Below are 26,438 nucleotides of genomic sequence, written 5' to 3'. Positions count from 1 at the left end.
AAAATATTTTTAATAACAGAGGTTTGTTTTACCCTTTAACCATTTTAAAAATAATTATATTTGAGTCACCATGATCCTTTTCCTAGCTTCACTCTTAACTCTGGCTTTTCCATGGGTATAATGGATTTTTCCCTCATTTTTTTTAAATTGTGGGTATGGAAGGGCTTCTGACATTTCCACTTGCTGGTTTAAATTTAGGGGACTCTTATACCACATGGAATTTATTTTATTTGAAAGGCTGGGGTTAGCCTTAAATAGGTGTTTGGAATGGTTTTCTTGTTACATTGCTTTGGGTCGTTTTTGTTTTAAGATGGGGCAGTTTTGGAAATCTTCATACCCCTTTGCTTATTGCTGTGTTCGTTTCTTTTTGGAATTCAGAAGCTAAATAATCACCAATGCAAAAAACAATGCATAGGAATAATTTCTTATTTATAATTCTTTTTTTACATGTTTATTCCACGCTTATTGGGGGGGTTTTCTTTCTTTTTTGCTGGGGAAGATCGGAAAAGAAGGGGGGAAACTCAAAAAGAATAAAGTAAAAAATAAATACAAAAAAAAAAAAAAAAAAAAAAAAAAAAAAAAAAAAAAAAAATAAAAAAAAAAAGGAAAAAAAAAATATTGGTGTTTTTTTCTTTAGAGGTTGCTAACAAACATCTGGGGGACAATTGTTGGCTTTCAATATCTTATTATGTTTTCCAAGGGATAAGTGGGTATGGGAAAAAAGGGAAGGAGAAGGAGGGGGCGAAGAGTAAATACCATTTTTTTTTTGCCACTTACTTGAAGGCTTTAAGTTTTAATATTTGGGCTTTCCCTTCATTTTTATTAAGGAATGCATGGGAAATAGAGATTTTTATAAGGGCCCTTATTTTGTTGTACGTTGTCTGTTGTTGCTGGTGTGATCTTACTGTAGGGACAAGTTGGCTGAATTTGCTGGCAGTGGGTCTGGTGGTTGTTCCTGCTGGGGAATGGGGCCAGGAAGGTTTTGTATTGTTAACATTTCATGGTCACATGGGCAAGCTACCACATTTGCTCTCCACTTACGTCTCCAATTTTATGTGATTCTTAATTCTGGGCGCGCATAGGAAATTGCTGCCATGACTCATGGAGCCCATGTTGACAACATGCAACGGTGACGAATGTAGGATAGTTGGGGGGAGGGGGTGTGCTTTGGGTCGTGGTGGGATGAGCAGTGGAGGATCGTCGGGTGGGTTTTGGGGGGGGGTTGGCTGGTGTGGGGGAATAAAAAATAAATTGATCCTTTGAACAGATTTTTTATATAATTTTTAAAGGTGCGGGGGGTTTGCATGGGGGTCGTGTTGATATTGCATTGGTCCACGGTAGCTAGGTTACTAATTTTTTCGGTACCCCTATTTATGCCTCTGTTTGCAGGTTGGGGACAGAAAGGGCTTATTTAGTTGGTGTCTTAATGGGGACCACATAATATCATTTATTTTTTTCAGTTAATTAAATTCTGGGATTAGACATATCGGATGCTTGAAGGTCTTCAGAGAACTAAAAGCACCCAAGTTTTTTTTCTTTATGTGGTGCTCTCTCAGAAAAAAAACTATTCATTTAATTTTGCTTTATTATCTAGGGGTTTACCTTTTGTTCCTAAATTATGTTGTTGCCTTTCAACCAGGATATATAGCATCAACTGTTTTTTCTTTCTGGGACCCCTCCAGGGGGGGGAACTTCCCAGTTTGGAAGTGAGTATGCTCTTCCAAAAATTTGCATAAGGGGCCCTTTTTGGCTTAATGCTGCACGTCTGATTTCCCCTTTCTTCCTGTCCATGTCACATTGGGGCCCCTGGGGGCAGCGGCCACGGGCAGCATAGAGGCCTTTTTTGGCTAATGTGAGTCTCCAATCCTTGTATAAGCACTTTTAGTGGGGGCCATTCTTTGCCTTCTATGTTATGGCACTCGTCTGTTGCTCCCGTTCACTGTGAAAAAAAGTTATGGACTAGGGAAGCAAAAGAGAGGACAAGGCGGGTTGTGGTTATTTCGTTTTTTTATATTCTTCTGGCATAGTTTCATATTTCCGGTGTTGGATGTGTGGTTATCATTGTATCGGGTGACCCTGTATTCCAACATGAATAAAAATGCCAAAACAAAAAATTAAAATGTCATTCTGTTAATTACCTCACACATGGGCTGGGGTATATAAACATTTCTATAGGCTTCCTGGATGTTTTTTCTATTTGGGGGGTTTTTGTCTTGTGTGGTATTGTGTTACACTGTTTTGGTCTTCTTTATTGCAAATATATATAAAAAAAATAAAAAAAAAAACCCCAGTTGTTTTTCAAGCTGCTTGCTTTTTGTTATAATAAGTTCCACACAAGGCTTTCTTGTGTTTAGTTAAACAAGGTTGTTGGTGGGGCAATTCTTCCATACCTGACAACTAATGTGTTGCTAGTATGCTGGTATGGTTATATTGTGTTTCTGGGATAATCTATTTACCGACAGTGTGGTTATTATTCGGGGGGCTTTATGTTCAAGACACAATGATGGGCTTGATATTTGAGTCGACATTCTCCATAATTGGTTCGGTGTTTGGCTGAGGCCAAATTTTTTCGGCTGTTTTGTTTTTTGTTAAGTTTTTTGACATGAAAGGTCTGGTTTGGTTTGGGGGGGACCCAGTGTTTTGGCATATGATGGGTGGGGGGGGATAAAGGGGGTGGGGTGGTAGTGTTGGGGTTGTTTGGTGAGGTTTCGGTCCTGTTATGTTGGTTGGGTTATGGTTATTTGTAAACGGGGCGCCACAAAAGGGTTCGATAGGGTTGGAATGCCTTGTTGTTATGGTCTAGCAAAATGGGCAACTAGAAAAGTGAAATAACTTGTCAAATCAAAAACAAAAAAAACATTCAGTTCAACGGCAGGTAACTGGGGATTGTCGTTAATGGAATTAATCCAGTGTGGGGAATCTTCCTCTGGTTCTGCACTTACCTAGGGGAGGGGGGGAGAAGGAATGCTAAGCCGGGTAAAAAGTGATGGCCATGACGGTAGCTCTTTGGGTTCATGTTTCATCCTTTGCATTTCTGATGGGGGCTATGGTGGTTTATCCGGACCTTCACGGGGTGTGGACAGAGGGGAGGCGGGGCCCTAGAGGATTGGATGGCCCTATTTGTTAAGGTTTATGGGAGGAGTGGGACATTTTATTTGTGGTTGGTGGTTTAGGAAGGTTAAAAACTAAAACATAAAAAATATATACAAAACAAAAACAAACAACATGGATCGGGGGGGACACAAATCCCCCCCATACCAACAACCACTAAATTAAAATATCCCCACCAAAATCCACAAAAAAGGGAAAGGGAGGGGAGTTAGGAAAGGGAGAGTAGATAATGTGAAAACAGAAATGGTAAGAAAAAAAATCAATAAAGGGGGGGATGTTTAGTGGGCAACTTTTGTAGTTAGGGACTGTATGCATTTGTGGAATTGTCCTTGTTCCCAGTGTAATAAGGCATAAATATTATTATATTTAATGGGTGTTTGTGGGGATGTTGGTAGTTAATAGGCTAAGCAGCGCCAGCTTGCTCCAGGCCCCCCCAGCCTGGCCTGGAACCCCTCCAGGAAGAAGCCATCCCTGGGCAGCCTGTCCCAGTGCCTCTCCACCCTCCCAGTGAAGACCTTCCTCATCCTCATGAAGGTCTCCTCCAAGCTGGGTGACTGTGGGAAGCTGCAGCTGCTCCCTTTGCCCAGAGCAGACCTCTCTGAGGGGGTTACAAAAGCTTCATCTTACTGAGAAGACCTCAGGCTGGCTGGCTGGAGGCTGCTGGACGTGCTGCTCGCCGCTGCCATGGTGCTGCCCCTGCCACTGCCACAGCCCCACCCCCTCCGCTGCCCGCGGCACGAACCCGGCCGGGGCCGGAGAGGCCTCTGCTGTGGGGAGAGAGGGGAGAGGGGCAGGGGGACAGGGAGAGGGGCAGGGGGACAGGGAGAGGGGCAGGGGGACAGGGAGAGGGGGGGGACGGAAGGGGAAGGGAAGGGGCAGGGGGACAGGGAGAGGGGCGGGGGACAGGGAGAGGGGGGGAAGGGGGCAGGGGACAGGGAGAGGGGCAGGGGGACAGGGAGAGGGGCAGGGGGACAGGGAGAGGGGGAAGGGAAGGGGGCAGGGGGACAGGGAGAGGGGCAGGGGGACAGGGAGAGGGGCAGGGGGACAGGGAGAGGGGGAAGGGAAGGGGGCAGGGGGACAGGGAGAGGGGCAGGGGGGACAGGGAGGAGGGGAAGGGGGGGCAGGGGGAGGGGAGGGGCAGGGGGACAGGGAGAGGGGGAAGGGGCAGGGGGAAGGGGAGGAAGGGGGCAGGGGGACAGGGAGAGGGGCAGGGGGACAGATAGAGGGGGAAGGGGGAGAGGGGGAATGGGGAGACGGAGAGGGGAAGGGGGACAGGGAGAAGGGCCAGGGGGACAGAGAGAGGGGGCAAGGGGGACAGGGAGACAGGAAAGGAAGAGAGGGGAAGGGGGAGTGGAAGAGGGGACAGGGGGACAGAGAGAGGGGAAGGGAAGCGGGGAAGGGTAGATCAGAGGGACAGGGAAGGGAGAAGTGGGACAGGGAGAAGGGGCAGGGAAGAGGGACAGGGGAGGACAGAGGGACAGGGAGAGGGGGCAGGGGGACAGGGAGAGGGGGCAGGGGGACAGGGAGAAGGTAGGGGTGGGGTGGGGACAGAGTGACAGGGAGAGGGGTCAAGGGGGACAGGGAGAGGGGGCAGGGAAGGGGGGCATGGGGACAGGGAGAAGGGCAGAGGAGGAGAGGGAGTGGGGCAGGTGGACAGGGCAGGGGGACATGGGGCCACAGGGAATGGGGGCAGGGGGGGACAGAGGGACAGGGAAAGGGGCAGGGGCACAGAGGGAATGGGGCAGGGGGACAGGGAAAGGGGCAGGGAGGGGAGACAGGGAGAGGGGACATGGGGGACAGGGAATGGGGGTGGGGGGACAGAGAGGGACAGGGAACAGGGGCAGGATGGGGACAAGGAATGAGGGATCAAGGGGGGGACAGAGAATGGGGGTGGGGGACACAGGGAATAGGGGGGGTCAAGGGGGACACACACAGGGAAGAGGGTCGAGGGGGGGACACAGAACAGGGTCAAGGGGGGGGACACAGAACAGGATTAGAAAATGAGAAGTCCTGGGGGGGGGAGGGGTCTGAGAGCTTCCAGTGGTCTGAGGAAGCTGGAAATGGGGTGGCAGCTGCAGGAGGTGCCAGCCAAGTGCCACATGCTTAGAGCTCTGGGGCAGAACAAAGGCAGGGGGCGCCCAGAGGGCTTTGCCCCCTCCCAGTAACCTTACTGGGTGAAATGGTTCCCAGCTCCTGGGGCTGGGAGGATGCTCAGGGGGAGCTGAAGCCAGCAGGAGGTTTGTCCCGTCCAGGTCTGGGCATTCCCAGCAGGCACAGGGGGGGATGGTGTCCCACCAGGGCTCTGGGATGATCCCAGGGGATTTTGTGCCCGACCCCAAGCTCCCCAGTACCCCCCCGAGGACTCACTGAAGCCTGGGCCACGGCTGGCCAGGTTGGGGTAGGCAGCCCCCGAGGGAGAAGCTGTGGAGCCAGGAGCTGCCATGGGGCTGAAGGAGGAGGAGGTGCCCTGGAAAGTGCCCATGCTGAAGGAAGGAGGCCGAGTCTTCACTGCCTGGGCTGGCACCTGCTGGAAGGGAGTGAGGAAGGGGAGAGGAAGAGGAGGTTCAGTCCTCTGGGGCCACTTCTCCTGAAGCTGGGGGAGAAGCTCCTGGAATGGTCCCAAAGGAGAAGGCAGAGGAGCACTCAGCACCACTGCAGCACTCAGAGAGTTCAGATCCTGCCCTTGGCTCACAGCAACCCCACGGAGGCTGCAGGCTGGAAACTGCCCTGTGGGGAAGGCCCTGGGGGGGTTGGTGCCAGCAGCTGGAGGGGAGCCAGGGGGTGCCCAGGTGGGCAAGAAGGGCAGCAGCAGCCTGGCAGGGAGCAGCAATGGTGCTGCCAGCAGGAGCAGGGCAGGGATTGTGCCCCTGGATGGGCACTGGGGAGGCCACAGCTGCAATGCTGGGCACAGGGTTGGGCTCCTGAGTGCCAGAAGGACTTGGAGGGCTGGAGCAGGGCCAGAGAAGGGCAAGAGAGGTGGGGAAGGGTCTGGAGAAGAGGCTGGGGAGGAGCAGCTGAGGGAGCTGGGGGTGGGGAGGCTGCAGAAGAGGAGGCTGAGGGAGACCTCATTGCTCTCTGCAGCTCCTGAGAGGAGGCTGCAGCCAGGGGGGGTTGGGGAGGGACAGGACCAGAGGAGATGACCTCAGACTGCCCCAGGGGAGCTTCAGGTTGGCCTTGAGGAACAATTTGTGTCCTGCAGGAGTGGTCAGGGCCTGGCCCAGGCTGCCCAGGGAGGTGCTGGTGGAGTCTCCATCCCTGGAGGGCTTCCAGAGCCCTGTGGCCATGGCACCTGGGGCCAGCTTGAGTCAAGGACTTGTCAGGGTCAGGATACTTTGGCCTCAGTGATCCCAGATCATGGAATGGGTTGGGTTGGAAGGGAGCTCAAAGCTCAGCCAGCTCCAACCCTGCTGCCATGGGCACAGACACCTCCCCCTAGCCCAGCTTGCTCCAGGCCCCCCCCAGCCTGGCCTGGAACCCCTCCAGGAAGAAGCCATCCCTGGGCAGCCTGTCCCAGTGCCTCTCCACCCTCCCAGTGAAGACCTTCCTCATCCTCATGAAGGTCTCCTCCAAGCTGGGTGACTGTGGGAAGCTGCAGCTGCTCCCTTTGCACCTGGGGCCAGGCTTTGGTGCCCACAGGGGGCCTTGGGCTGCTGCTTGGACTCAATCTTGGAAGTCTTCTCCGAGCCAAGCAGCTCTGTGATTCCCTGAGGCTGGGTGATGCTGGTGGGAAGGGTCTGCAGGGCAGTGGGGGCTGGGAGGGGGAGGATGCCAGAGCAGCATCACCCAGGGCAGGGCCCACAGGAACACATCCAGCTGGGTTTGGAAAGTCTCCAGAGGAGGAGACTCCACAACCTCTCTGGGCAGCCTGTTCCAGGGCTCTGCCACCCTCACCCTACAGAAGTGTCATCTCCTCTTGAGGTGGACCCTCCAGTGTTACAGCTTGTCCCTGTCACTGGGCACCACCAAACAGAGCCTGGCCCCTTCATCCTGACCCCCACTCCTCAGATACTGAGAGCCATTGATCAGGTCCCCTCTCAGCCTTCTCTTCCCAGGAATGGTGCAGTCACCATCCCTGAAGGTGTTGACAAAAGGAGCAGACATGGCACTCTGGGACGTGGTTCAGTGGCCATGGTGGTGTTGGGTCAATGGTTGATGGTCTTTGAGCACTTCCTCCCAGAAAGGCATTGGGGTGGGCTGCCCAGGGAGGTGGTGGAGTTGCCATCACTGGAGGTCGTTAGGAAAAGATTGGGTGGCATGGTTTAGCTGATGGGGAGGAACTTTTTAGGCTATCAGGGAGTGATAGAGGACTGGGGGGGAAGGAACAAAGCTGGAAGTGAGGAGATTCAGGCTGGATGTGAGGAAGAAGTTCTTCCCCATGAGAGTGGTGAGAGCCTGGAATGGGTTGTGCAGGGAGGTGGTTGAGGCTCCATCCCTGGAGGTGTTTGCAGCCAGGCTGGATGAGGCTCTGGCCAGGCTGCTCTGGTGTGAGGTGTCCCTGCCCATGGCAGGGGGGTTGGCACTGGCTGAGCCTTGTGGTCCCTTCCAGCCCTGACTGGTTCTAGGATTCTCTGATTCTCTGATTCTGTGTGGCAGTGGTAGGTCAGAGGCTGGACTTGATGATCTTGGAGGTCTTTTCCACCCTCATTCTGATTCTGATTCTAAGAGGGGGGAAGGGCTGGGCTGTGCCTACCTGTGGGGTGAAGCTGGGCCGTGTGCCCGGGGCCCAGGCGCTGCCCTGCGCCGGGCTGGGCTGCCGCGAGATCTGTGCCAGGATGCGGCCCCCAGCCGAGGGCTGCTGCTGCTGCTGCTGCTGCTGCTGCTGCTGCTGCTGCTGCTGCTGCTGGATGATGCTCACAGCAGGCACCATGCTGCTGCTCCTGCAACACACCACAGGCGCTCACCCAGGCAGCCCAAAGAGGCACCAAAACCCAGCTGGGCAAGTTCTTAGGTCTAGGAAGGTGAAGGAGCCTTGCTGAGGGGGTAGTGCCAGTCCTGCCGTGGGTACAGCTGGCAGGAGCTGCTGGGCTGGAGGGTGAAGGATCTGCTGCACAGCTCAGCTCCTGGGCTCCAGGTGAAGCTGGGCTTGAGGGTGGGAGATCTGTGCCCAGCTCAGTTCCTGGGCTCCAGGTGAAGCTGGGCTTGAGGGTGGGAGATCTGTGCCCAGCTCAGTTCCTGGGCTTGAGGGTGGGAGATCTGTGCCCAGCTCAGTTCCTGGGCTCCAGGTGAAGCTGGGCTTGAGGGTGGGAGATCTGTGCCCAGCTCAGTTCCTGGGCTTGAGGGTGGGAGATCTGTGCCCAGCTCAGTTCCTGGGCTTGAGGGTGGGAGATCTGTGCCCAGCTCAGCTCCTGGGCTTGGGGGTGGGAGATCTGTACCCAGCTCAGCTCCTGGGCTCCAGGTGCTCAGCAAGAAGGGCAACAGAGCTGGGAAAGGGTCTGGAGGATTTCTGAGGAGCAGCTGAGGGAGCTGGGGGTGGGGAGGCTGGAGAGGAGGAGGCTGAGGGAGACCTCATTGCTCTTTGCAGCTCCTGAGAGGATGCTGCAGCCAGGGGGGGTTGGGCTTTCCTGCCAAGGGACAAGCAGCAGGACAAGAGGAAAGGGCCTCAAGTGGCCCAGGGGAGGTTGAGGTTGGCCTTGAGGAACAATTTCTGCCCCTTGAGGCTTGTCCAGGCCTGGCCCAGGCTGCCCAGGGCAGTGGTGGAGTCTCCATCCCTGGAGGGGTCTCAAAGCCCTGGAGCTGTGGTGCTGAGGGCCATGGCTTGGTGGTGCTGGGGCAGTGCTGGCTGAAGGCTTGGACTCTGTGACCTTAAAGGTCTCTTTCAGCCCAACCCATTCCATGATTCTCTATCCAAGAGGCAGAGCTCTCCCCCAGACAGGCCAGGGGGCAGAGGGACATCAGGGAACAGAGGCAGCAGCTGGGGAGGTGAGGATGAGGAGTGGCAGGGCAGAGGAAGGGCTGTGCCAGCTCTGGGCCTCAAAGCTCTTCCACCTGTGAGCAGCAGCAGGCAGGGGAGCAGGAGCCCTTCCCACTGCCACCCCTCCAAGGAGCCCATCCCTGGAGGAGCTCTCCTGGGGCCTGCCAGCTGGGGACACTTCTGTGGCCAGGCACTGCCAGGCAGGGAGGGGCTGGGGACACTGCCAGGCAGAGGAGGAGCAGGGAAGGAGCTGCAGGAGGAGATCCAGGGAAGATGAAGCAGCTGCAGGCCAGCCCGGGGAGCCTCACCTGAAGCTCTCAGCAGGTCGTGCTGGGGTGAAGCTGTTCCCTGGTGGGAAGAGAGGCTGGGAGGCAGGCACAGTGCTGGCAGGAATGGCTTTGTTCTGCTCTGTGGAGAGAAGGGGCACAGGGGGGACTCTTGAGGGGGGGCTGAGAACATCCCAGCAGCAGGGACAGGAGGAACCAGCCCCAAGCTCCAGATGGTTTCCAGCAGCCCTGGTTAATTTGATTGCCTCTCCATTTTCCAATCAACCTGCAGTAAGGTCCCCTCTGGGGTCAGTGCTGGGAGGCAGCAGCAGCCAGAGCTGCTCTGAGGGGCCTGAGCCAGGCAGCAAGAGCAGAGCTAGGGACACCTGGTCCCCTCCTCACAGTGGGGACTGCAGGAGAGCTCAGTGGCACCACAAGAAGTGTCCACCCAGCATCAAAACCAACATTGCTGCTGCCACAGCAAGGCCCTGGGCCCAGAGTGGCTCCAAGAGGCTTTGGGAAGAGCAAAAAGAGCTTAGAGTGAAGGTGGAACTGGATAGAGGCAGCAGGAGCAGGGCAGGGATTGTGCCCCTGCAATGGGCACTGGGGAGGGCACAGCTGCACTCCTGGGCTCAGGGTTGGGCTTCACACTGCCAGAAGGACTTTGAGGGCTGGAGCAGGGCCAGAGAAGGGCAAGAGAGGTGGGGAAGGGTCTGGAGAAGAGGCTGGGGAGGAGCAGCTGAGGGAGCTGGGGGTGGGGAGGCTGCAGAAGAGGAGGCTGAGGGAGACCTCATTGCTCTTCTGGCAAGGAACAGGACAAGAGGTAATGACCTCAGGATGCCCCAGGGGAGGCTCAGGTTGGCCATGAGGAACAATTTGTGTCCTGCAGCTGTGGTCAGGGCCTGGCCCAGGCTGCCCAGGGAGGTGGTGGAGTGCCCATCCCTGGAGCTGTTCCAGAACCCTGTGGCCATGGTGGGGTTGGGTTGATGTTGGACTGGATGCTCTTGGAGGGCATCTCCAACCCCATCAGTTCCACCCTTCCATGACTCCAGAGAGCTGAGGTGGCCCCAGCCCTGCTCCCCACCTGTGCTGATCCCACTGTAGATCTCAGTGAAGCGAGGGTCCCTCTCCTGGGGGAAGAGACCCTCAGCCTTCTCCAGGGGCTTGCTGTGCTCCGGGCCAGCAGCAGCCACAGGCTGCACAGGAACCTGGCAGCAGGGACAAAAGGGAAGCAGTCAGAGCCTTGGGCACAGAGGGCCCAGCGTGGAGAGCAGCACAAGGAAGTTCTCCTCCAGCTGCACTCTGCCCTGGGGAGGTCACAGCTGGAGGGCTGGGGCCAGCTGTGGGCTCCCCAGTTCAGGAGGGAGAGGGAAGTGCTGGAGAGAGTCCAGCAGAGGCTGTGAGGAGGCTGAAGGCTTTGGAACATCTGATGGGGAAAGGCTGAGGGCTGGGAGCATGAAGAGCAGCCCCAGAGGGGAGCTGAGCAATGCTTGCAGGTACCTGAGGGGTGGGGGGGCAAGAAGCAGGAGCCAGGCTCTGCCCAGTGGTGTCCTGGGACAGGCCAAGAGGCAAGGGACACAAAGTGCAACCCAGGAGGTTCCACTTCAACATGTGGAGAAAATCCTTCAGTGGGAGGGTGCTGGAGGCCTGGAGCAGGCTGCCCAGAGAGGTTGTGGAGTCTCCTGCTCTGGGGACTTCCAAGCCCCATCTGGATGTGTCCCTGTGTGCCCTGCCCTGGGTGACCCTGCTGGAGCAGGGGGCTTGGACTGGATGATCTCCTTCCAAACCCCTTGGTTTGGGTTCCAAACCCCTCCTTGGACTGGATGATCTCCTCCCAAACCTCACCACTGTGTGGTTCTGTGGGAAGAGCTTTTCAGTCATGCAGGACAGCACAGAATCACAGAACTGGCAGGCTTGGAAGGGACCTCAAGGCTCAGCCAGTGCCAACCCCCCTGCCATGGCCAGGGACACCTCCCACTGGAGCAGGTTGCCCAGAGCCACATCCAGCCTGGCCTTAAAAACTTCCAGGGATGAGGCTTCCACCACCTCCCTGGACAACCTGTGCCAGGCTCTCACCACCCTCATGGGGAAGAACTTCTTCCTAAGGTCTAATCTGAATCTCCACTCCTCTAGCTTGGATCCATTCCCCCTACTCCTATCCCTCCCCAATGCCCAGCCTGAGTCAATCCCCAGCTCTCTGAGCTTGCTTGAAGCTGCTCCACAGTGGCTTTGGTTCTGTCATGGAATCACAGAACTGTGAAGGTTGGAAGAGACCTTTGAGAACACTCCAAGCACTCCCCTGGAGCTCACAATGCCACCACTGCTGCTCAGCCACTGCCCCTAACCCACATCCCTCAGCACCACATCCCAGCCTCTTTTCAACCCCTCCAGGGGTTGGTGACTCCACCAACCTGTGCCAGCCTCTCACCACCCTCATGGGGAAGAACTTCTTCCTAAGGTCTAATCTAAATCTCCCCTTCCTCTAGCTTGGATCCAGGAGTCCCCAAGGAGTCCCCCAAGCCCCTCCAGATGATTTTACCTGGGAGTGGTCATAGCCAGCCAGGCTCTCTCTCCCTGGGACCACTTCCAGCTCTGTCTGCTGTGGTGGCTGCTGCTGCCTGCAAACAGAAAAGCTCTGTAAGAGGAGAGGAAGAGCTGCCAAAGCCTACTGCCAGGAGCAGAGATCCTCTGTGCTTACACCAGGGATGCACCAGCCCACAGGAGTTTTGATGGCTGCCAGGAGGAAGGTTTGGGGAGGAAGGTTTGTGTGAGAGGAGGGCAGAGCCAGCAAGAGAGGCATGGCAAAGGGAGCTGAGCACCTCCTGACCTTGAGGGCAGCTGGGCTGTGCCCATCTCCAGGGGGAGGCTCACACTCTGCCCCAGCTGGGGCCTCTGCAGGGAGTTTGACAGGGCAGGCCGAGACTCCTGGCTCGAGTTCCTTCAAAGCAAGAGAAAAAAACAACAACAAAAAACAAAAGACAGAGAGAGATCTGCTGCAAAACCACCCCAGGAAAGCAGGCAGCTGGCTCCTGCCTGGGGCAGGCTGAGCTTGGCCTGGCTAGGACCAGCAGCTGGCTCCTGCCTGGGGCAGGCTGAGCTTGGTCTGGCTAGGACCAGCAGCTGGCTGCTGCCTGGGGCAGGCTGAGCTTGGCCTGGCTAGGACCAGCAGCTGGCTCCTGCCTGGGGCAGGCTGAGCTTGGCCTGGCTAGGACCAGCAGCTGGCTCCTGCCTGGGGCAGGCTGAGCTTGGCCTGGCTAGGACCAGCAGCTGGCTGCTGTCTGGGGCAGGCTGAGCTTGGCCTGGCTAGGACCAGCAGCTGGATGCTGCCTGGGGCAGGCTGAGCTAGGCCTGGCTAGGACCAGCAGCTGGATGCTGCCTGGGGCAGGCTGAGCTTGGCCTGGCTAGGACTAGCAGCTGGCTCCTGCCTGGGGCAGGCTGAGCTTGGCCTGGCTAGGACCAGCAGCTGGCTCCTGCCTGGGGCAGGCTGAGCTTGGCCTGGCTAGGACCAGCAGCTGGCTCCTGCCTGGGGCAGGCTGAGCTTGGCCTGGCTAGGACCAGCAGCTGGCTCCTGCCTGGGGCAGGCTGAGCTTGGCCTGGCTAGGACCAGCAGCTGGCTCCTGCCTGGGGCAGGCTGAGCTTGGCCTGGCTAGGACCAGCAGCTGGCTGCTGCCTGGGGCAGGCTGAGCTTGGCCTGGCTAGGACCAGCAGCTGGCTGCTGCCTGGGGCAGGCTGAGCTTGGCCTGGCTAGGACCAGCAGCTGGCTCCTGCCTGGGGCAGGCTGAGCTTGGCCTGGCTAGGACCAGCAGCTGGCTGCTGTCTGGGGCAGGCTGAGCTTGGCCTGGCTAGGACCAGCAGCTGGCTCCTGCCTGGGGCAGGCTGAGCTTGGCCTGGCTAGGACTAGCAGCTGGCTCCTGCCTGGGGCAGGCTGAGCTTGGTCTGGCTAGGACCAGCAGCTGGCTGCTGTCTGGGGCAGGCTGAGCTTGGTCTGGCTAGGACCAGCAGCTGGCTCCTGCCTGGGGCAGGCTGAGCTTGGCCTGGCTAGGACCAGCAGCTGGCTCCTGTCTGGGGCAGGCTGAGCTTGGCCTGGCTAGGACCAGGAGCTGATTGCTGCCTGGGGCAGGCTGAGCTTGGCCTGGCCAGGACCAGGAGCTGATTGCTGCCTGGGGCAGGCTGAGCTTGGCCTGGCTAGGACCAGCAGCTGGCTCCTGCCTGGGGCAGGCTGAGCTTGGCCTGGCTAGGACCAGCAGCTGGCTGCTGCCTGGGGCAGGCTGAGCTTGGCCTGGCCAGGACCAGGAGCTGATTGCTGCCTGGGGCAGGCTGAGCCTGGCCTGGCCAGGACCAGGAGCTGTGCTCTTGCTAAAGCTCTTGGAGTGAAGGATCCTTCCCCACTGCCTTTCTGTGCTCTTAGCAAAGGGAGGTGGCACCTACCAGAAGGCCACCAGCTAGCAGGCAAAGGGCTCTGCCCTCTCCCCCTCAGCACTGAGCCAGGGAGCAATCAGCCTAGGCCAGGAGCAGGGCCAGAGCTGAGGCATCCTCAAAGCACAGGCAAAGGTTGTGGGAACCTAAAAGAAGGCCTCAGGCTTTTCACTCAGCTCTGACAGACACTCCAGAGATGGAGCCTGATGGACCTCCTGGAGCTGGACCCCCTGGAGGTGGACCCCCTGGGAGCTGAACCTCTTGGAGTAACCCTCCTGGAGCTGAACCTCCTGGAGCTGGACCCCCTGGAGCTGGACCCCCTGGGAGCTGAACCTCTTGGAGTAACCCTCCTGGAGCTGAACCTCCTGGAGCTGGACCCCCTGGAGGTGGACCCCCTGGGAGCTGAACCTCTTGGAGTAACCCTCCTGGGAGCTGAACCTCCTGGAGCTGAACCCCCTGGGAGCTGAACCCCCTGGAGCTGAACCTCCTGGGGCTGAACCTCCCGGGGCTGAACCTCTTAGACCTGAACCTCCTGGACCTGAACCTCCCTGGGAGCTGAACCCCCTGGGGCTGAACCTCCTGGGGCTGAACCTCCCAGGGCTGAACCTCCTGGACCTGAACCTCCCTGGAGCTGAACCTCCTGGAGCTGAACCTCTTAGACCTGAACCTCCTGGACCTGAACCTCCCTGGGAGCTGAACCTCCTGGGGCTGAACCTCCTGGGAGCTGAACCTCCTGGGAGCTGAACCTCCTGGGGATGAACCTCCTGGACCTGAACCTCCTGGGGCTGAACCTCCTGGGGATGAACTTCCTGGGACTGAACCTCCTGGGAGCTGAACCTCCTGGGAGCTGAACCTCCTGGGAGCTGAACCTCCTGGGGCTAAACTTCCTGGGACTGAACCTCCTGGGACTGAACCTCCTGGAGCTGAACCTCCTGGGGCTGAACCCCTTGGGGCTGAACTTCCTGGGGGCTGAACCTCCTGGGGCTGAACCTCCCTGGGAGCTGAACCTCCTGGAGCTGAACCTCCTGGAACTGAACCTCCTGGAACTGAACCTCCTGGGTGTGCTCAGGGCACAGCTTGAAGCCAGGAGGATTTGTCCCTGCTCAGCTCTTGGTGCTTCCTCCTCAGGAGGCAGCAGCTTGGCCAGCTGCAGGGGAGCACAGAGGGCTGCCTGTGCCCTAGGATCTCACCTCTCTGCTTTTCCCCTCACCTAAAAGCCTTTGCCTGGCTGGAGAGCCTCCTTCTGCTGCCTCCAGCAGCCTGCAGTTCTCAATCCAAAGGGGTTTGAGTTGCTGCTCTCCTGTCAGGGGCCTGGAGCTCACTCAAGGGAAGGGAAGGTGGCAGGAAGAAGGGGTCAGGCTCTGTTCAGTGGTGCCCAGGGCCAGGCCAAGGGCTAAAGGGCACAAACTGGAACCTAGGAGGTTCCATCTGAGCAGGAGGAGAACATTCTGTGCTGGGAGGGTGCTGGAGGCCTGGAGCAGGCTGCCCAAAGAGATTGTGGAGTCTCCTTCTCTGGAGACTTTCAAGCCCTGTCTGGATGTGTTCCTGTGTGCCCTGCCCTGGGTGACTCTGCTTTGGCAGGGGGGTTGGACTGGATGATCTCCAGAGGTCCCTTCCAACCCCTCCTATTCTATAATTCCAAACTACAGCAGTGCAGGAGAAAAAAAAAAAAAAAAGAATTGTTTGCTTCCCAGCATGGGCTGCAGCCAGCCCTGCAGCCAGCCCTGCAGCCAGCTCTGCAGCCAGCCCTGCAGCCAGCCCTGCAGCCAGCCCTGCAGCCAGCCCTGCAATCAGCCCTGCAGTCAGCCCTGCAGCCAGCCCTGCAGCCAGCTCTGCAGTCAGCCCTGCAATCAGCCCTGTAGCCAGCCCTGCAGCCAGCCCTGCAGCCAGCTCTGCAGTCAGCCCTGCAATCAGCCCTGCAGCCAGCCCTGCAGCCAGCCCTGCAGCCAGCTCTGCAGTCAGCCCTGCAATCAGCCCTGTAGCCAGCCCTGCAGCCAGCCCTGCAGCCAGCTCTGCAGTCAGCCCTGCAATCAGCCCTGCAGCCAGCTCTGCAGCCAGCCCTGCAATCAGCCCTGCAATCAGCCCTGCAGCCAGCTCTGCAGTCAGCCCTGCAATCAGCCCTGCAATCAGCCCTGCAGCCAGCCCTGCAGTCAGCTCTGCAGCCAGCCCTGTAGCCAGCCCTGCAGCCAGCCCTGCAGCCAGCCCTGCAATCAGCCCTGCAGCCAGCCCTGCAGCCAGCCCTGCAGCCAGCTCTGCAGTCAGCCCTGCAATCAGCCCTGCAGCCAGCCCTGCAGCCAGCCCTGCAGCCAGCTCTGCAGCCAGCCCTGCAGTCAGCCCTGCAGCCAGCTCTGCAATCAGCCTTGTAGCCAGCCCTGCAGCCAGCCCTGCAGCCAGCTCTGCAGTCAGCCCTGCAGCCAGCTCTGCAGCCAGCCCTGCAGCCAACCCTGCAGTCAGCCCTGCAGCCAGCTCTGCAGCCAGCCCTGTAGCCAGCCCTGCAGCCAGCCCTGCAGCCAGCTCTGCAGCCAGCCCTGCAGCCAGCCCTGCAGTCAGCCCTGCAGCCAGCTCTGCAGCCAGCCCTGTAGCCAGCCCTGCAGCCAGCTCTGCAGCCAGCCCTGCAGCCAGTTCTGCAGCCAGCTCTGCAGCCAGCCCTGCAGCCAGCCCTGCAGCCAGCTCTGCAATCAGCCTTGTAGCCAGCCCTGCAGTCAGCCCTGCAGCCAGCCATGCAATCAGCCCTGCAGCCAGCTCTGCAGCCAGCTCTGCAGCCAGCCCTGCAATCAGCCCTGCAGCCAGCCCTGCAGCCAGCTCTGCAGCCAGCCCTGCAGCCAGCCCTGCAGCCAGCCATGCAATCAGCCCTGCAGCCAGCTCTGCAGCCAGCTCTGCAGCCAGCCCTGCAATCAGCCCTGCAGCCAGCCCTGCAGCCAGCCCTGCAGCCAGCCCTGCAGCCAGCTCTGCAATCAGCCCTGCAGCCAGCCCTGCAGCCAGCTCTGCAATCAGCCCTGCAGCCAGCCCTGCAGCCAGCCCTGCAGCCAGCCCTGCAGCCAGCCCTGCAGCCAGCTCTGCTCACCTGCAAAGCTGCTCTCTGGATGGCACAGGAGGCCAAGAGCTGCAGCCAAGGGCAGGCCTCACTGATATGAGCTCTGGAGGTAACCTCCCAGAGGGCAAACTGGCTCTGGGAAGCTAAAAGCAGCACTGCTGGAGCTGAGCCACACGACCCAAACAGCTTCTGGCACTGCCCAGACCTCCTCAGGCACTGGGATGAGCTACCCAGGGAGGTGGTGGAGTCACCATCACTGGAGGTCTTTAAGAAAAGATGGGAGGTGGCACCTGGTGACAAGGCTCAGCTGATGTCATGGCCACAGCCTGGGCCTGATGACCTCAGAGGTCTTAGATTGGATGTGGCACTTGGTGACAAGGCTCAGCTGATGTCATGGCCACAGCCTGGGCCTGATGACCTCAGAGGTCTTAGATTGGAGGTGGCACCTGGTGACAAGGCTCAGCTGATGTCATGCTCACAGCCTGGGCTTGATGACCTCAGAGGTCTTAGACTGGAGGTGGCACCTGATGACAAGGCTCAGCTGATGTCATGGCCACAGCCTGGGCCTGATGACCTCAGAGGTCTTTAAGAAAAGATTGGATGTGGCACTTGGTGACATGGCTCAGCTGATGTCATGCTCACAGCCTGGGCCTGATGACCTCAGAGGTCTTAGATTGGAGGTGGCACCTGGTGACAAGGCTCAGCTGATGTCATGCTCACAGCCTGGGCTTGATGACCTCAGAGGTCTTAGATTGGAGGTGGCACCTGGTGACAAGGCTCAGCTGATGTCATGCTCACAGCCTGGGCTTGATGACCTCAGAGGTCTTAGACTGGAGGTGGCACCTGATGACAAGGCTCAGCTGATGTCATGCTCACAGCCTGGGCCTGATGACCTCAGAGGTCTTAGATTGGAGGTGGCACTTGGTGACAAGGCTCAGCTGATGTCATGCTCACAGCCTGGGCCTGATGACCTCAGAGGTCTTAGATTGGAGGTAGCACTTGGTGACATGGCTCAGCTGACGTCATGCTCACAGCCTGGGCCTGATGACCTCACAGCTCTTCTCCAGCCTCACTGATTTTGGGATTCTGGGATTCCAGTGCCTGCCACAGCCCCGGGGGCAGAGCTGAGCCTAAGCCTGGCGAGGGGCAGAGGCCTGGTAGTGCTCGGGCGAGCTGGCACAGGGAGGGAGGGCTGGGGGGCTGGCAAGGCCATGCCCATCACATACTTGACGTTGGTGTTGGTGCAGATGATGTACTCGATCTCATCAGAGTAGGGGTTCTGGAAGGTGAAGGAGCTGGTTCTCATCCAGAGCCATTCCCGGTTCTTGGAGCGGAAGCGGAACATGACCGACAGCACCTGGCCTTTTAACTTCACCACCTGCCAGGAGGGGCAACTGCCATCAGCAGGACCCAACCAGGGGAGCAACCGACCTGCTTCTCACCCACCCTGCCTCTCCCCCACCCTGCCCAACCCCGAGGCAAAGCCCCTGATGGCCCTCACAGCCCTGCAAAGCCCACGCCTGGCCCTGCCCCCAGCTGGATGGCGCCGCCGCAGCTGCTGCTGCTCCCTGAGTGCTGGAATGAGATGGGAGGGGAAGGCAGCAGCCCCCTGCTGGCCTCCACTCAGCTCTCTGCCCTTGGTGAGATGTATGAGGAAGCCTCCAGGAAAATGAAGCACATGCTGTTGGGGGCTTCTGATTCCAACTGTTTGGACAAATGGAGATATGGAGCAGGCTAACTTTGGGGTTGGTTTGGTGTTGTTGTTTTTTTTTTTTTTTTTTTTGGTTTTTGGGGTTTTTTTTTGGTGGTGTTGGTTTTGGTTTTTTTTTTTTTGGAGTCATGAAAGCACCAGGGGCAGCCTTACCTGCCCTGCCACCAAGTCCAAGGCCCTCAGAAATAAGAGTAACGACAACAGGGCAAGCAAACCACCTCCAGCTCCACTTCTGGGCCCTAGAGATGAACCAGGGTTTCAGCCACAGAAGCATGGCACTGGTGTAGGCACTGTGGAGCCACAGCTCTGGCCCTAAAAGCAAACTGGAGCAGCAGCCAGAGGAGGAATTGCAGAGTTAGACATCACCAGCTGCTGCTGTTGGGCTCTGCATGCTCACAGCTGGGGGACTCTCAGCTGCAGCTCAGGGGAGGTTCTCCTGCCCTCTCCACGCTGCCCTGGGGAGGTCACAGCTGGAGGACTGGGGCCAGTTCTGGGCTCCCCAGTTCAGGAGGGACAGGGAACTACTGGGGAGAGTCCAACAGAGGCTGTGAGGATGATGAAGGGACTGGAACAAGCCTGAGGAGGGAAGGCTGAGAGCCTTGGGGCTGCTGAGCCTGGAGAAGAGCAGCCCCAGAGGGGATCTGATTAATGTCTGCAAATATCTGAGGGGTGGGGGGCAAGAAGCAGGGGACAGGCTCTGCTCAGTGGTGGCCTGGGGCAGGAACAGGGGCAAGGGGCACAAACTGCAACCCAGCAAGTTCTACCTCGACATGAGGAGAAAGTTCTGTGCTGGGAGGGTGCTGGAGGCCTGGAGCAGGCTGCCCAGAGAGGTTGTGGAGTCTTTTTCTCTGGGGACTTTCAAAACCCACCTGGATGTGTCCCCTGTGTGCCCTGCCCTGGGTGACCCTGCTGGAGCAGGGGGGGTTGGACTGGCTTGGCCTCCAGAGGTCCCTTCCAACCCCTCCCATGCTGTGATTCAGTATCTGGAGCTGTTTGCCATTGGGCAAAGGAGAAGCAGCTGGGAGTTGGGGTTTTTTTTTTGTTTTCTCTTGGTTTTCCAACGAATCCCATTGTTCTGCAAGCAGCAGGGAAGATCCCATGGGAACAGCAGGCTGCCCAGGGCTGGCTGAAGCCTTTTACCTGCTGAAAGCTGTCCCGCAGCAGCTGTTGGTCTTCAGGGTGACAAAAATCCACAATGTCCTTCCCCAGCAGCTCCTAAGCGGAGAGAGATTGGAAGAGGTGGACTCGGCTCTGCCTGCAGGCAGATTCCCCTCTTCCAGGCCTGCCCAGTTAATCCCAGTTTGGGGCTGGTCCAACCCCTCCCAAACCACCACCAGCAGCAGCAGCACACACACACAGAGAGAAGCAGCAGAGAGCTTCCCTCCCCTTTGATCTCCAGCTCAAGGCAGGCAAAACCCCCCGCCCGAAATTGACAGGGGACACAAAGCAGAGCCAGCCAACCTCCCAGCCATCAAAGCACTGGGAAAAGCAGATGGGAAAGCAACCGGTGGAGAAGAAACAGCTCCTTGGCAGATGGTTGGAGCTGCTGTGTTGGAAGGAAGCAGCAGGAGGAAGGAGGTTTGAAGGAGTGGCTCCTGCAGGGGCAGCTCTCACCTGCGGCTGGTAGCCGACGGTGGCCACGCAGCGGTGGTCGATGAAGGTGAAGATGCCTTCAGTGTTGTGCCTGGAGATGAACTCTGTGGGCTGGCAAACGTTGTTCATGTCTGTGCAGTTGGGGGAGCTGGTGACCTGCAAGGCAAGGCAGGGCCAGCCTCAGAAAGCCTCCCCCCAAAAGCTGCCTTCCCCTGGCCAGCCCTGCGCTGGGCTCTGTGCTCATCAGAGAGCAGCTTCAGGCAGAGGTTAAGTCTCTGCCTGGAGGAGATAGGCAGAGAGGAACCTCAGGGAGTTCAAGCAGGGCAAGTCCAGAAGCCTGCTCCTGGGGAGGGACAACTTCCTGCAGCAGCAAGGGGAAGGGGGGACCTGCTGGGGAGCAGCTCCAGAGAGAAGGAGATGGCAGTGCTGGGAGATAGCAAGGGGCCCAGGAGCCAGCAAGGAGCCCCCATGGGCAAGGAGCCCCCAAGGGTGTGCTGGGGGCAGTCAGCAGAGTGTGGGCAGCAGGGCAAGGGAGGTTCTGCTGCCCCTCTGCTGTGCTGTGCTGTGCCCTGCTGAGGACCCCTGTGGAGTGCTGGGGCCAGCTCTGGGCTCCCCCCAGTTGCAGAGGGCCTGGGAGCTCCTGGAGAGAGTGCAGGGGAGGCTGGGAAGCTGCTGAGGGGCCTGGAGCAGCTGTGTGAGGAGCAAAGGCTGAGAGGCTGCAGAAGAGCAGCCCCAGAGGGGAGCTGCTGAGTGCTGAGCAAGAGCTGAAGGGGCTGTGGGGGGCAAGAGGCTGGGGCTGGCATCTGCTGAGTGGTGCCAAGGGGCAAGGGGCAGAGAGTGGAGGGCAGGAGGTTGGAGCTGAGCAGGAGGAGAAAGTTGTTTGGGGTGAGGCTGCTGGAGGCCTGGAGCAGGCTGCCCAGAGAGGTTGTGGAGTCTCCTGGTGTGGAGAGCTTCCAACCCCCCCTGGGCACTGTGCTGCTGGGCACAGCTGGGGGTGCCCTGCTGGAGCAGGGGGGGATTGGAGGAGATGATCTCCAGATGATCTCTTCCCACCCAACCATGGGGGGATTTGGGGATTTTACTCACCTGAAGCCTGCCAATAGCCACAAGACAAAACTTGCTGCCCTGGCCAGCATCTGGGTCATCATCAGGCAGTGAAACACCTAAGAGGGGAGTGCCAGAAAATTGCAGCCAGGTTAATCCAGGCCACAAAAGCTCATTTCCGAGGACAGAGACAGCTCTGGCTTCACTGCATCTCTCCACCCTGCTCTGTATGCAAAATCCTTTCCCATCAGGGAGTTTGGTCTCCATCTTTCAGCACAAGCTGGAGTCTATCAGGGTCCTGTGATGTTGTCTCCTCCTCTCCAAGACCTCTGCTGGCCACAGACACCAACCTCTGCTCCAGCAGCTGCTAAAATCACCTCAAAACCTTCAAACACCACAGTGCTGACCACACTTGGGAAGCATCTCCTGGCACTGCCAGCCCCTAGAATGGACAACTTCAGAGCAGAAGCTGTTGAAAGAAGCCCCAGCAGAGCCCTTCAGGCAAGGCCTTACCTGCAGGAGGCCAGGCTTTGATGTACCCTGTGCAGTGCACCACCACATAGTGAGGTTCTCCATCCTTCGCCGCACCGAGGCCGTTCCTGGGGACACAGAAAAGGTTCAGCCAGGTGGGGACCTACCCCTGGGCAGCAACAACCACAGGGACCAGCACTGGGGAGGGGGAGACCCGCTGGGAAGCAGCTCCACAGAGAAGGAGTTGATGGACAACAAGGTACCCAGGAGCCAGCAAGGAGCCCCCATGGGCAAGGAACCCCCAAGGGTGTGCTGGGGGCAGTCAGCAGTGTGGGCAGCAGGGCAAGGGAGGTTCTGCTGCCCCTCTGCTGTGCTGTGCTGTGCCCTGCTGAGGACCCCTGTGGAGTGCTGGGGCCAGTGCTGGGCTCCCCCCAGTTGCAGAGGGCCTGGGAGCTCCTGGAGAGAGTGCAGGGGAGGCTGGGAAGCTGCTGAGGGGCCTGGAGCAGCTGTGTGAGGAGCAAAGGCTGAGAGGCTGCAGAAGAGCAGCCCCAGAGGGGAGCTGCTGAGTGCTGAGCAAGAGCTGAAGGGGCTGTGGGGGGCAAGAGGCTGGGGCTGGCATCTGCTGAGTGGTGCCAAGGGGCAAGGGGCAGAGAGTGGAGGGCAGGAGGTTGGAGCTGAGCAGGAGGAGAAGGTCTAAGCCCCAGCAGAGCCCTCAGCACTGCTGGTGGAGCTGCCATCACCTCCCTCACCTGCAGCGGTTCCTCATGAAGCTCAGGCGGTTCACAGCCACAGGATCCACTGAGCTGTTCCCACACCTGCAGCAGAAGCAGGAAGGCCTCAACACCAACCCAACCTGGCAGCCCTGCCTGCAGCTGGCACCATGAACCTCTGAGGTGCCACCACACCACCGAGAAGGCTTTAACTCGACACACACACTTGGGGTCAAACTGAGTTGTTACTTGAAGTTGGATCTTTTACAACAAGTCTCGGAAGTGACCTTAGAAGAGGGCCAAGAAGCACCTCAAGGACTCAGCTGTTCTGGGGGGGACAGCTCCCTGCTCTCTACAGCTACCTGAGGAGGAGGAGCTCCTGGACTGGCCCCAAAGGAGAAGGCAGAGGAGCACTCAGCACCACTGCAGCACTCAGAGAGTTCAGATCCTGCCCTTGGCTCACAGCAACCCCAGGGAGGCTGCAGGCTGGGGGCAGGGGCTGGGAACTGCCCTGTGGGGAAGGCCCTGGGGGGGTTGGTGCCAGCAGCTGGAGGGGAGCCAGGGGGTGCCCAGGTGGGCAAGAAGGGCAGCAGCAGCCTGGCAGGGAGCAGCAATGGTGCTGCCAGCAGGAGCAGGGCAGGGATTGTGCCCCTGGATGGGCACTGGGGAGGCCACAGCTGCAATGCTGGGCACAGGGTTGGGCTCCTGAGTGCCAGAAGGACTTGGAGGGCTGGAGCAGGGCCAGAGAAGGGCAAGAGAGGTGGGGAAGGGTCTGGAGAAGAGGCTGGGGAGGAGCAGCTGAGGGAGCTGGGGGTGGGGAGGCTGCAGAAGAGGAGGCTGAGGGAGACCTCATTGCTCTCTGCAGCTCCTGAGAGGAGGCTGCAGCCAGGGGGGGTTGGGCTCTTGTGCCAAGGATCAAGAGTGCAGTGAGTGGGAATCTAAGGCTGCCTTTGATGGAGACCTGGGTGCAGTGTAGGAAGCTTTAGATGCAGGATGAGATTCCACAAGGATGACAGGAGAGGGAACATCATAAACTTCCATCAGCCCTGATCAGAGAATCCCACTCTGGGTTGGGTTGGAAGGGAGCTCAGAGCTCAGGCAGCTCCAACCCCCTGCCATGGGCAGGGACACCTCCCACCAGCCCAGGCTGCTCAGGGCCTCATCCAGCCTGACCTGGAACACCTCCACGGAGGGGACAGCCACAGCCTCCCTGGGCAACCTGTGCCAGGCTCTCCCCAGCCCCACTGGGAAGAATTTTTCAACCCATTAGGATGAAACTCCCAGGGTTCCTCTGCCCCTTTCCCCATCACCTCATCCTGCAGATGAAGGATCTCCGTGACCCCATGCACATCCTCATGGACTGCTGCCCCTCCTTCTTCACTGTCCCTGTCTTCAAGTCTAGGATGCGACCTGAAGGAAGCAGGAGGAGAGGCTGCTGCCCAGGGTGCAGATCCAGCTGCCCAGGGTGCAGATCCTGCTGCTGCCCAAGGTGCAGATCCTGCTGCTGCCCAAGGTGCAGATCCAGCTGCCCAAGGTGCAGATCCAGCTGCTGCCCAAGGTGCAGATCCTGCTGCCCAAGGTGCAGAGGCTGCTGCCCAGGTGCAGATCCAGCTGCCCAGGTGCAGATCCAGCTGCCCAAGGTGCAGATCCTGCTGCCCAGGTGCAGATCCAGCTGCCCAGGTGCAGATCCAGCTGCCCAAGGTGCAGATCCAGCTGCCCAGGTGCAGATCCAGCTGCCCAAGGTGCAGATCCTGCTGCCCAGGTGCAGATCCAGCTGCCCAGGTGCAGATCCAGCTGCCCAAGGTGCAGATCCTGCTGCCCAAGGTGCAGAGACTGCTGCCCAGGGTGCAGAGGCTGCTGCCAAGGCACAGATCCTGATGCCCAAGATGCAGATCTTGCTGCCCAAGGTGCAGATCTTGCTGCCCAAGGTGCAGATCTTGCTGCCCAGGTGCAGAGGCTGCTGCCCAAGGTGCTTCCTTCACCACCAGCACAGCCACCACAGCAGGAAGCCAGCAGGACACAAGTGCCCCCAGGGCCACCTTTAGAGGCCTCTCAGAGCCAGGGGGCTGCAGCATCCTTGTTGAAAGGCCTCAGGCTTTGCTTCCTTCACCCAAAGGGCAGGCTTCCCACCCAAGTCCTCTGCAGCTGTTCCTGCTGCCCAAGCCCAGGCAAGGCCTCCCCAAGGCCCTGCCCTACCTGTCAGGGCGTTCTCAGAGGTGGAGAGCTGCTCCCTCAGCTTGCCCACGTCGTCAGGGTGCACCTGGTCGTAGAGGGTGCTGCCAAACCACTCCGACTGCGGCTGGTTCAGCACCGGCGTCACCGAGTCGGAGACGTACACCACCCTGCCTGTCTCACAGGACACGATGAACAGGAAGCCATCAGCTGCCTCCAGGATCAGGTGTTTGAGCTCCTGCAGGCAGACAGACAGACGGACGTGCTCTTACCCCTGCAGCTGAGCAGCTGGCACCCTCCTGAACCCAGCCCGGCTGCCTAGCAGGAGTTCGGTGCTCCGGAGCACCCCAGCGCCAGGAGGACATCAGGAAGAAATTCTTTAGAGTGGAGGTGGGGAGAGGCTGGAACAGGTTGGGTGTGGATGAACCCTCCCTGGAGGTCTTCAAGGCCAGGCTGGATGAGGCCTTGAGCAAGCTGGGCTAGGTGGGAGGTGTCCCTGCCCATGGCAGGGGGTCGGAACTGGATGATCTTGGAGGTCTCTTCCAACCTAAACCATTCTAGGAATCCATGAATCTATTGGAGAGGGTGCAGAGGAGGCCACCAAGGTGATCAGAGGGCTGGAGAACCTCTGCTATGAGGATGGGCTGAGGGAGTTGGGGCTCTTCAGCCTGGAGAAGGCTCCAGGGAGACCTTCAAGCAGCCTTTCCAGTAGCTGAAGGGGCTCCAGGAGAGCTGGGGAGGGACTTGAGACAAGGGCTGGGAGTGCCAGGCCAAGAGACAATGGCTTTGAGCTGGGAGAGGGGAGATTGAGAGTGGAGAGGAGGAAGAAATTCTTGAGAGAGTTGGGAGAGCCTGCAACAGGTTGCCCAGGGAGGCTGTGGCTGTCTTCCCCCTGGAGGTGCTCCAGGCCAGGCTGGATGAGGCCTTGGGCAACCTGGGCTGGTGAGAGGTGTCCCTGCCCATGGCAGGGGGTTGGGTTGAGATCCCTTCCAACCCAACCCACTCCATGACTATGGAACAGGAGATTTGCTTCTTCAGAAGGCAAACAGGGCAGAGGCAGACAGGCCCAAGGTGAGGGAGCCCTGGGGCAGTGTGGCAGCTCAGGCTGGGTGCCTCCTGTTACTGCCATGTAGGTTACACCTCCAGTGTCCAACCCAGTAAGGTGGACACTGGAATCAGTGTATTTCTACCCAGAAATCCTGCACCCTATCAATCCTTCTGCAAAGTCCTTCTCTTGCTCTTTCTTCCTTCTCTGCTCCCGTGGAAGATGCTTCCCCATCAGGTAAGGGTTGGGGAGTACCTCAAGGCCTCTTAGACCTGTCTAGGCCTAATGCCAGGAGGAGAAAAGGGGCAGGGGGGGCAGTCTCAGATCTGGCCAGCCTGAGACTAGCCTAGAAGTGAGGGGAGGGGGGAAGAAAGAGCCCTGGGGGTTTTGGGTAGACCCTCAGGTGGGGAGAAGGGAAGAGCTGGGAGGCCTTTGGGTGTTGTGCAAGGGACCCTGCAGGCTTTGGGCTATCTTTGCCACTATGCTTTGTAGTTTCTTTTCCATTTACACTTTCCACCACTCAAGAGTCATTCTCTTGTCCCTCTCAGGGTAAGCAAGGATCTCTCTGGCCTCCAACCAGCTGCCTGGTGAGGTCCCTCCGGACATTCCATGACCTCCTCTCCCCCGCAAGGCTTCCCGAGCGCAGGACCGGCCGGGGCGCAGCGCGGAGCCCAGACCTGGTCTGTGAGGAAGGAAGGTTTGTAGGTGCCATCCGTGGAGGTGTTGCCCGTGCCCCTCAGGGACTTCATGTGGGACACTGCCATGCGCAGGATGGTCAGCTTGTCGGGCTTGCGTGCCAGGGCGCTGCAGGTGGGCACCATGTCGGACAGCTCGGTGATGTACGCCGTCATCTTGTTCCGCCGCCGCCGCTCGATCTCGCTGTGGTTCTCCCTGCAAGGAGGGAGGAAGAGGAGGGAGGTGAAGTCAGCCAGGAGCCTCAGCCCCCCCACACAC

General features: G+C 58.6%; 1 protein-coding gene across 1 annotated transcript in view; it reads right to left on the bottom strand.

The window, feature by feature from the left end:
• Nucleotides 1-3,729: 3,729 nt before the first annotated feature.
• Nucleotides 3,730-26,438, bottom strand: part of ARNT (aryl hydrocarbon receptor nuclear translocator) — a 46,773-nt gene continuing 24,064 nt past the window's right edge. The window contains exons 6-21 of the mRNA XM_054396921.1: nucleotides 26,162-26,375; nucleotides 24,464-24,677; nucleotides 23,578-23,677; nucleotides 22,307-22,372; nucleotides 21,600-21,685; nucleotides 21,129-21,205; nucleotides 20,064-20,198; nucleotides 19,590-19,664; nucleotides 17,965-18,116; nucleotides 12,116-12,226; nucleotides 11,828-11,906; nucleotides 10,373-10,496; nucleotides 9,331-9,430; nucleotides 7,802-7,988; nucleotides 5,479-5,635; nucleotides 3,730-3,878 (exon numbers count right to left, since the gene is read on the bottom strand). Coding sequence (XP_054252896.1) covers nucleotides 3,730-3,878; nucleotides 5,479-5,635; nucleotides 7,802-7,988; nucleotides 9,331-9,430; nucleotides 10,373-10,496; nucleotides 11,828-11,906; nucleotides 12,116-12,226; nucleotides 17,965-18,116; nucleotides 19,590-19,664; nucleotides 20,064-20,198; nucleotides 21,129-21,205; nucleotides 21,600-21,685; nucleotides 22,307-22,372; nucleotides 23,578-23,677; nucleotides 24,464-24,677; nucleotides 26,162-26,375 — 2,026 coding nt within the window. The remainder of the gene's footprint in view (nucleotides 3,879-5,478; nucleotides 5,636-7,801; nucleotides 7,989-9,330; nucleotides 9,431-10,372; nucleotides 10,497-11,827; nucleotides 11,907-12,115; nucleotides 12,227-17,964; nucleotides 18,117-19,589; nucleotides 19,665-20,063; nucleotides 20,199-21,128; nucleotides 21,206-21,599; nucleotides 21,686-22,306; nucleotides 22,373-23,577; nucleotides 23,678-24,463; nucleotides 24,678-26,161; nucleotides 26,376-26,438) is intronic.

This window comes from Indicator indicator, chromosome 40, assembly GCF_027791375.1.
Source record: "Indicator indicator isolate 239-I01 chromosome 40, UM_Iind_1.1, whole genome shotgun sequence".
NCBI classification, from domain to species: domain Eukaryota; kingdom Metazoa; phylum Chordata; class Aves; order Piciformes; family Indicatoridae; genus Indicator; species Indicator indicator.
The sequence above is the reverse complement of the archived record's forward strand: the minus strand, read 5'-3'. Positions and strand labels throughout refer to the sequence as shown.